Source organism: Chanodichthys erythropterus, chromosome 2 (genome assembly GCF_024489055.1).
Source record: "Chanodichthys erythropterus isolate Z2021 chromosome 2, ASM2448905v1, whole genome shotgun sequence".
Lineage (NCBI taxonomy): Eukaryota > Metazoa > Chordata > Actinopteri > Cypriniformes > Xenocyprididae > Chanodichthys > Chanodichthys erythropterus.
Window position 1 is genome coordinate 7,324,584 of NC_090222.1, and position 10,035 is coordinate 7,334,618.

General features: G+C 36.8%; 1 protein-coding gene across 2 annotated transcripts; it reads right to left on the minus strand.

Annotated features, from left to right (window-relative positions):
* Positions 1-561: 561 nt before the first annotated feature.
* On the minus strand, positions 562-9,736 carry nrsn1 (neurensin 1). 2 transcript variants are annotated; one of them, XM_067392215.1, is made up of 3 exons: positions 9,664-9,736; positions 6,602-6,808; positions 562-2,565 (listed from the first exon to the last, which is right to left on the minus strand). In XM_067392215.1, exons 2-3 carry the CDS (start codon positions 6,797-6,799, stop codon positions 2,167-2,169), a joined length of 597 nt encoding a protein of 198 aa, XP_067248316.1. In that variant the 5' UTR covers positions 6,800-6,808; positions 9,664-9,736; the 3' UTR covers positions 562-2,166. The 2 variants fall into 2 exon arrangements, with proteins under 2 accessions (XP_067248316.1, XP_067248326.1); XM_067392225.1 differs by having other exon boundaries at positions 9,674-9,725.
* Positions 9,737-10,035: the final 299 nt, after the last annotated feature.

Sequence of the window (10,035 nt, forward strand, 5' to 3'; positions counted from 1 at the left end):
CAAAGTATATGAGTTACATTTAAAATAATAAGTTAAAAAGAATAGTCAGTGATATTATTTGAGTGTTATTATTAGTAGTAGCCTGTTATAGAGTGAAAATATTACAATAATTTTGCATTAATTTGATTGGTGATGAGACACATGAAATCCAGTGGCAATCAGTGTCACTGATATTCTTATGTTCTTATGTTTTCTTTTGTAAGTGTGGTCGTTATTGTACTACACTTGAGATGGACTCACCTTTATTGTTGTTCGGCGGAGTCATTTCAATAGGAATCCACACAATCTGGAATTTCTCCTGAGGGCATGTATGAGGACAGACTGAACAACCAGATGGATCTTTTTGCCCGCAACATTATGTTGACATTTCCCTAATATGACCACATCTTTATACTATTATGACAATGTGCTATAGTCAATATTATACAATTAAAGAATGCATTACATGAATAATGGAAACCTTTTATGTACTGTGATTTTGATCTCTTCAATGACAAATTTAAATGTGCAAATTCAGAGCAAAGAAGAAAAATGATCACTAACAGACAATGACGGTAACAAACAGTTATTTTTATTCTGTTTGCTGAAAAATAGACATGTTCCAAGAGTAAGAACAGCTCCAATACCTTCTCCTTCCCAAAAGAAGATGGCACAAACCAAACCAGAAGCTTTGATAGTTTCTGCAAAGTCACAATGTCACATACAGTATGTCATTTTAAATAAGTATCAATTCTTGAAGCAGCTTAAATTATAAATGTTATATTTCAACTTAATTTAGGCCTGTCTCAGAGATTAGATTCTTAAATATCCTGTGATTGGTTTGAGTTCATTAGCAAGCCTTGTCATTTTCAAATTTCTGAATGTATATGCAATATGTTGAATGATAATTCATAATAAATAACAAAAGATTACACTCACAGAAGCAGCTATGGTTTTTCATTCTTATCAACTTTCTTGAAAGTAGTTTACAATGTTTAATCAAAGTGAATAATATATATTTAAAAAAAAAGAAAGAAAAGAAAAGAAATTAAATACCTGCACAAAATAATTGTGTTTTTAGGAAGGAGTGTCACAAACACTTTAAATGAAACTGCAGTAGCAGTGACGCTACCATGAAGCCAAACAGCAACACAAAAAAGGAAAAGAAAAAGTGGCATTATCTCTAGAACATTAGCAGAAGCACATGGAAAGTCCTAATGGGCTCCGCTCCAATGAGTGTAATTACCTACAGACAGTGACAGCGCTTAATGTCCTCTTGAGAAAACAGAGGCTGAAGCAAGAATGATGTGCTACACAATGAGAGGATATTACATAATCCCACAGGCGCATCTTGACGTTAATCTATTTTTGCCCCTTGATATCGCAAGCATTGATGTATTTGAGTAGAACGGATGCGTGGTATTGAGATGCTGCCGCATGATGTGAAATTGTGGCTTCAGCTCTCTGGAACGCATTGCGTTCTGTCAACTAACTATTGATTGACTGTAGCAATAGAGCATGAAGCGTTCACTTGGAGAGATTTGGAGAAAAATTGCACCTTAGGTGACGGCAATGAACCAATGTGAAGGTTTTTGAATGAGCAATAACAAATCATTGTAGTTTCCGTTGACAATGTTAGTAAGGCAGCAATGATAAATTAGCCAGTAAGACGCACAGCCTTCTTTCTGCTTGTTTATGAGTGACTCTGACTAGCTCCATCTCATATATCACAATAGAAATTGTGTTTAAAGCGAGAGGCTGTGAAGTAGTGAAGACTGCGAGGATTATTCGGGTTCATTGCAAGATTTAAGTGTAATGGAGAAACTATTCTTACTTATTAGGTATTAATATGCACATGCCTTGACGCCGCTGAAGAATATGTTGCTCTTTGGAACAGCTGCCTAAAGGTGTTCTGATTCCTAGCCGTTGTTATCAGCATAGCACGCAAGTATATTTGTGCTGTTTGTCTATTCAAGAGCACCAGTGTTGTGGCATGATGATCTGTAGGGTACGCTTATGCTAATCTCCATAAATACTCTCTGTACTCTTGCTCAATATAGACGAATGATATGCGCCAGAGAAAGTGCAGTGTTATCTATCTCTACTGTTCCTGGAACTGTTGTTTTGTTTTGCACGAAACCATTGGAATCTCGATTTGCTGACATTTAACTGTGGCGAGGGCTGAGGTCAGGTTTCTGCGCCGGGTTGGACGCTCTGTACCTTGGAGAGCGTGACGGGCACTTTGCCCTCTCCCGGGGTGGGTGCGCGGGTGACGGGCTGAACAGAGGCCTGTATTTCAGCAAGCCGCTCTTTGAAGCGCTGCTGCAGATGGAGCTCTTCCTTCGAGCTGCCTTGAGAGCAGGCAGCCAGCAGCAGCCCCACTGCCATCCCGCTGCCGCCCACACAGAACAGCACGGCTCCGGCCAGCTTACAGGCGTCCAGTGCCCGGTTAAAACGCACTGCGCGTCCATCCACGAAGAGCAGCTCGTCTTCTCCGAATGCCTCTAGCCGAGGCGGCGTGGCGTAGCCCACCAGCAGCACAGATAACCCTGCTACCAGAATCAGAGCTCCCAGCGCGAGACAGACCTGACAAAGAGTGACAGAACAACCATAGTACTATATTCAACAGCATTGGCTTTAGCAAGATGACAGTACTGGCATCTGCTGCATAGATTCATTTATGATTCAACCTCAAACTGACCATCTTATGACTACACACATAAAAAGAATGAACTAGCAGAAAACTAGGGTCACTTTTTGAGGCCCTAAAGGGTTAGTTCACTCCAAAATGAAAAGCCATCCTAAGTGTATATGAATTTCTTCTTTCAGCCAAACACAATCAGAGTTAAATATCTTGGCTCTTCCAAGCTTTATTATGGGAGTGAATGGTACCTTAGATTTTGAAGCCCAAAAAGCACATGCATCTATCATATAAGTAATCCATACGGCTCCAGGGGGTTAATAAAGGCCTTCTGAAGTGAAGTGATGTGTTTTTGTAATTAAAAAAAAAGAAAAAAAAAAAGAGCATATTTACAACTTTATAAACTATAATCACTGGCTTCCGTTAACGGTCTTATGCAAGATGAGTTCCAGCGTAACACTGACCTCTGACCTGACATATGACATAGGACGTAAGCTTAGGTGAGAGTAGACGCCTCTCGTGGTTCAAACAAATAGGGCTGGGCAACAAACTCAAGCTCCTGTTCTCTTATATCGAAATCCTCTAACATTTCTCTTTAAAAATTTTCATTTTAGACTTCTAATTCGTGAATGGTGTTTTGTTTTGTTTTGCTCTATCATCCTCTGAGCTTCTGTGTTTGTCAATACGTTGTGTGTCAGATCAGAGGTCACTCTTCCGCCGGAACTAGACTCGCATATGGCCGTTAGCAGAAACCAGTAATTATAGTTTATAAAGTTATAAATATTGATATTCTTTCTTACAAAAACTCATTGCTTTGCTTCAGAAGGCCTTTATTAAAGGTGCACTCAGTATTATTTCAAATACACTGTTTGGAAGTTAGTCAGGCCGACACCAACAACAAACGTGTGAACAATCAGGATTAGGAGGCGTATGATGAGAACAAACAAGAGCGAGATTTGAAAATAAGAAAGAAAAAAAAACTGCAGAACGAGAGATGGGACACCATACAAAACAGCTTAAAAGAATATCACTGGAATGAAGGGTTATGACTGGGCAAGCGCTTTATGACCCGCGTTTATATTAGAAAAGCTTAGAAGGCTGCTTTGATTGCTTATCATGTAAGTAACTCTGGGTTTTGATTGTCTGTAGCTGCTGTGCTGTTGGTGACTAACAACGAACTCTTGTTTGTATTTGTATTTGTGTACTGTACGTTAATTTTTTGTTCTTGTCATTCACTCATCATCTGTGCTTTATTTTTCATGAAGCATTTTGTTGCACATCAGCTGTGATAAACAGACATCCACTCGCATTGTGTGTGTAATAGTGGTCAGATAGTGAGAGTTTTGCAGTTAAATGATGACTGCTAGAGAATGAGGTGTTTAGCGTCATTGGTAGTGCATTTGCCTTGCATGCCAGCAGCGATGGGACCGTGGTTCGAGATCGACTTGAAGCAGGGTGGTTAGGATTGGAGTGTGAGTTTTGGAGGCGGAACAATGAAGAGAGGGGTGGGTTTGTTTGGGGTGATTTCAAATATCAGCAGAGTTCAACAACGAATTTGAGAAATCGCATACAGCACCTTTAACCCCTGGAGCCGTATGGGTTACACTTATGATGGATGGATGCTTTTTTGGGCTTCAAAATCTAAGGTACCAGTCACTCCCATTATAAAGTTTGGATGAGCCAGAATGTTTTTAATATAACTCCAATTTTGTTTGGCTGAAATAAGAAAGCCATATACACCTAGAATGGCTTGAGGGTAAATTATGATTTATGATAAACGGTGATAGAGGGGGATTTGTTTTCTAAAAAAATCTTGGAATCAGCAGTTGAAATAGTTTGGGGAAATTCTTATATTTGAATAGAACTACATGTAGTTTGTCTATGGCAACATCCTAAACTGTAAAATGATTGTAAAAGATAAAACTGTAAAATGATTGTAAAATGTACAGTACAAATAATAAGTAGGGTACAACATGGCTAAAGGCACACCTTAATAAAAAAATTGCTTTTCACTACTCTCAAGTGTATGATTACAGGAAAAATATATATGTTTGCATTGAACATTGATGGAGCAGCAGATTTTGTGTGAAAATAAATAATAAAAGTGGTTAATTTTGTTTAAAAATCTTATAAATGTATAAGGTGGTGAGGGGGCCTTTTTTGTGGGGTAAAAGGCCCCCTAGCATGGGGTAAAAGGCACATAGTATTTATACAAATACTTTAACTAAAATAACATGTTTTTAATAATGTCTAGGTTAATACTTGTTCAAAAGAATCACTTTAGCAAAGTTTGTACTATTTTCTGTTTATTTTGATAAATAAAAGAATTCATTTTTGTTCAATAAATATACTCTCATTAAAATAGGCCTATGTTAATATAAAAATATATTTTAAAACATACAGAAACTAAATTAGGCTACTTCAAAAAGTAAAGATTCTGAAAGCATTGTAGGAGATCCCATAATATTTATTATAGATTTATAGTAGTAACAATAAATTATATTTTATTATATGATTAATATAATATTTTTAAATATGATTGTTTCATTATAAATATGGGTATTATCTCTAAGATGGATACCCAGTTTGATATATGATATTTGCCATCTGAATCTAACCATGTCATATCAACGAATGGAAAAGTCATCAAACTATGTATTATCATGTTAAATATGGTGCCTTTTGCCCCAACAGCAGGGGCGCTTTTTACCCCATATACCATACTTTTACATATTCACCCGTTATTGAAAAACTGTTGCTTGAATTACCTTGAACAAAACTGAAAATCAATAAGAAGACCTTTGTCTGAAAATACGAACATTAATTTAATCGATTCTCATTTGTTACTTAAATCAACAACATTTTAAAAAACAAATATAGATCAAATATTAGATCAAATATTAGATCAAACTAGCTCAGAATCAACTTTGCATTGCTTCCCAGGATTAGACAAATTTACACGTGTATCTTGAAAAGTGGATATTTAGGAAAGTGCTGCGGCAAGTTTTTGTGCCATCTAGTGGTTTAGAGGAAAATAATACCAAAGGCGCCTTCTGCCCCATGGCGCCTTTAGCCCCGTTCTACCCTAAAAAAAAAAAAAAATTAGTTCTGACAAAAATAAATATTTAAAAAATTATAAACCTCACATTTTAACCCAATAAATTAACATGTTACAACTTACAAGTATGTTATATATAACTGGTCTGAACAAAAATAGTAGATTTACTCTCTAATAGTAGGTAATACTTGTGAAAAAGTAGAAATACAGCAGTTACCCTGGTTACCCCAGTACACAAAGCAGCAATGCACTTATAAGCACTGCTTTATTAGCCATCATATGGAGGTGAGCTGCAAGTATGATAGTCATGATTATTTTGGTCAATATTGAGATCATGATTATTAAATACAATTACTCAATGACTCTAGAAACATCGTCTTGCATTTATTAAACTATAATATAAAAAAATATAAAAAAGTAAATCTTTGTTTGAGTTGAACTAAACATGTCACAGCTTGGCAGAGAGTGTATTTGGGCTTTTATTAAGGGGTGAAAGTGCATTTCTGTTAAGAAATTGATGTGTTCTAAATGCTGGATTTAGAACACAACACAAAATGAGAGCACCATTGCAAAACTGAATGCGGCACAATAATCTTTTAATCTCAATGATCTTGTTTTCATAATCGTTGGAGGCCAAAACTGTAATTAAAAATAAAATTTGATTTCGCCCAGCCTTATCTGATTGTCTGTCTTCACATGACATCTGTGGTGCACTGGGTTGATACAGTGAGAGCTTTGGAGGAAGAACCAGGTTTGCGATTGGCTACACATTCTGCTAATGTCTTGCAAAGTAAACTATATTTTATACTGACAGTCAGAAGTCTGGCTACCTGTGGATACATTCATGCAAACATAAAAACAGGCTTACAGCTGCTACTTTTTTGCATAGAAATAGAACATGGCCACCCTTCACAAAAGCTCACCTTCCAGAGCACAGAGCTCCAGCGACTAGGCGATCTCTGTGTCTGAAAATCTTCATCGCGCTCCCAGATGGAAGCAGTGCACTCCTCGTAAAACTGGTGCAGGTAGGAACGCACCCCGTAACCCTGGTAACCGCTGCTGAGTGCACCATGGCTCTTCTCAGTGTAATCCGACCCACAGATCTCTGAGCAAGAAGTCATCCTTCACATCTGCACACAAATGAAACACTGTCATTTAGTTATGCAACATGGACATTTACAATATGCATTTTACAATATGCATTTTCAACAAGACCAAGTAGTTTTAATAAATTCATTAATAAACAAATAATTTACTAACTGACAAATAATGATTGTCCTTTTGTTAAAGCTGAAGTTTTGTATTTGCAGAACCAAACTGCAAAAATAATCCTTTTTTCACAGATTTCCTGAATCTTCCCATTGGTCAGGCAAATAGGTTGTCCTGCTCCAAACTGTGAATCAGCCTATGAGAGGAGACTCTGCATATTAATGAATATCACAATATCACATAAAAAAATGACATGCTTCAGCTTTAACCCTCTGGAGTCCGAGGCTGATTTGGGGCCTGGAGAAGTTTTGACATGCCCTGACATTTGTGCTTTTTTCAGTTGTTCATAAACATATTAATGGCAAAAAGTGTCATTACACTGTATTCAGCACAAACTAGGCTACAATAATATGTGAGGAACATGTATGTACATGTTTGTGTTTTTGAAGGAATAACATTTATGCGTGGTTATTGAAAAAACAAAAAACTTAAGTCACTGAAATAAGGCCAAAAAAAGTATAGTAAATCTGTGTTTACAATACTTTAGGGTATTGGAGGTTGTAAACTAGAGTTTTTGCTTCAAAATTATGTAAAAAATTATGCTGCCTACTCCTTAAAAAGAATATATTGATTTAGTTTTTGTAAGACACTTTTTGCCAAGAAACACAGTATGCAAGGAGGCGTGAATCACCACTGAAAATGGGCCATTCTCACCTGACAAAAGAATTGGAAAGTAATGAGCTGAAATGACTTGCATATTAATGAGGCATTTCAGTCAGGTAGGCTGTGAAAAAAACATTCTGTGATGTCTCAAGCTCATTATGATATATGAAACATACAGAAAAATATTATTACAATATAAAGTAATGGTTTTATATTATACTTTAAAATATAATGTATTTCTGTGATGCAAAGAGTCTGAATATAGGCTTTTAGTTTAAAAGCATGCACATTTGGAGAAATATTGGATTATCATATGCTTATGTCAATTTTCTATACAGAGGAGTTAGTTATTCTATATTCATTGTCATTACTATGAGCGCTGGTGTTTTCAATTCATCCTTGAAGTCGGAGGGCGCTCTGTGCAGTAGGGCTGCAATCCTGCAACTATCGATTATTTTGACGATTGGTCAGTTAATCTATTTATTATTTTTAAGATTAATCTAATTATTTTCTGATAAGTAGACTAATCATTTAGTTAACCTATTACCAATAAATAATAACCATAACTTCTGCCATTAATCTTTCAATGTTTTATACAAACATTTTTTCGGAAAAAAAAACTGGCATCTGTCAGTAATACAAATGTCCATGGCATGTCCAGTTCATAGTTACTGTCTGGGATTGACAGCAAGGTGTGAGTCTCGAAATGTCAACGCATTCACACAAACCGATGTATTTCTGCAATCGACGTATATGATTACGTTTACTGCCGCGAGGGCGCTGCAACCTGTCACTCACATGAGACTGACCAATAGCAAACCACAACCATCCAATCAATTCCCAATGGACAAAATCAAGTCCTGCCCTACTTTTTGTCTTTAGTACCTGAAGCTGTTTCACTCAGATATACATTACAATAGGAAAGAAAAGACTATCGCAACTTCTGTTTCATGCCGACGACAGCCACACTGCATAACACCAGCGAGCTGAAAATCAGATCTGATCACTGTCTTCCTCTAGTGATGCTGGGTGTGTTCAAACACCATTTGGTTTTCAGTTTGAGTTATTGTTGCTGTTGAGGTTCAGATATTAGCATTTCTAAAAGATGGTTTGCATGATGAGAGCACAAGGGGGAAATAGGGCTGTTAGCTTCCAGCAGAGCGCTGTAATTAAATCATGGCTCAGTGTGTACCTGCTGAAACCCATGAGGAAATGACTCAGCTGCCCTTCAGCATAGCTCTCTTCTGACAATATTAGTTTGTTTCATTTGAATGTTTAGGCTCATTTTGTAATTAAAGTCATGTCGTGCAGTCATACAGAAAATGAAGCCACATTTACTCATCGTCATTATAATTTCAATGTCATCACTTTATAGCAACATATGCTAACATGTTAGGTTATAGAGGGCATCAGTGCCTGCCCATTTTTTCAGTGGTGTTGCTTCCAGAAATGACATTTGCCATCCATTTGGGCTCCATAAACGTTTCTCCATTTGTAGGAAATTTACATGATCAAGTATCTTTTTAAGACAATTGTATCCACCATCTATGGATGGATACATTTTCACAAATGAAAATGCTTACACTGGATTCTTTCAAATACGATACATCTGATTAATTATAAAATATATTATAAGTATAATAATAATAATAATTGGCACAATTCTGTGAATGTCTTTGCATTTGATTTGAGAGCATCTGAAGGTTTTCCTGTGATGAAAAAGCAGTAAACGTCACATATGACGTCATCCCAAGCTCTTCATGTCATCTGATGTTCCTGTATAACTGAGACACTCTGTACCCGAGAGTCCCCTCATTAGAGAACTGCATATATATATATATTAATAGGTGCTGGCATGTCCGATGCACCAACGAATGTTTAAAAGAAAAGAAAAGCGTGTCGTTCTTATCCAACAATATAGCACAAAAGCATTTTACACATTTGACGATCACTATATTAGTAGATTCATCCAGCAGTCACAGTCTTGCCCATCAAATGTGTCCCTCCTGACAGACATACCAACAATGATCTCTGCTATAAACGCTGTCGAAGCGACCTCGACAGGCTTCGATAGATCAGTGTTTTGCGTATAAATGAATAAAAGTGAATATACCTGTCATTACCGGGCTGGAGCGCAATCCCTGCTCTTCTTCACTCTGCACAGCCGACGATGCGTTCGACTCACAGCGACGCACTGCGCATGCGTTACATCCACAGAGGTGGGAGTCTATCCTGATCAGATGCTTCTTTAGTCACCTGAAAAAGAGTGTGATGAATTTTAATGAGGTTTAAATCCCTTATCAAATGAAAAAAATAAAAATAAAAAAAATAAAAAGCTGCGTTGTCCTTTCTTATATGTTACTCGTCTTAATACTATATAATTTCATTAACATTTCACTAAAGGAGGTGATTCCCAATCATATCCAAAAGAACTAGCCTAGAGTATTTTTGCATTGTGATTAAACGCATTTAAGCATTTAAAATT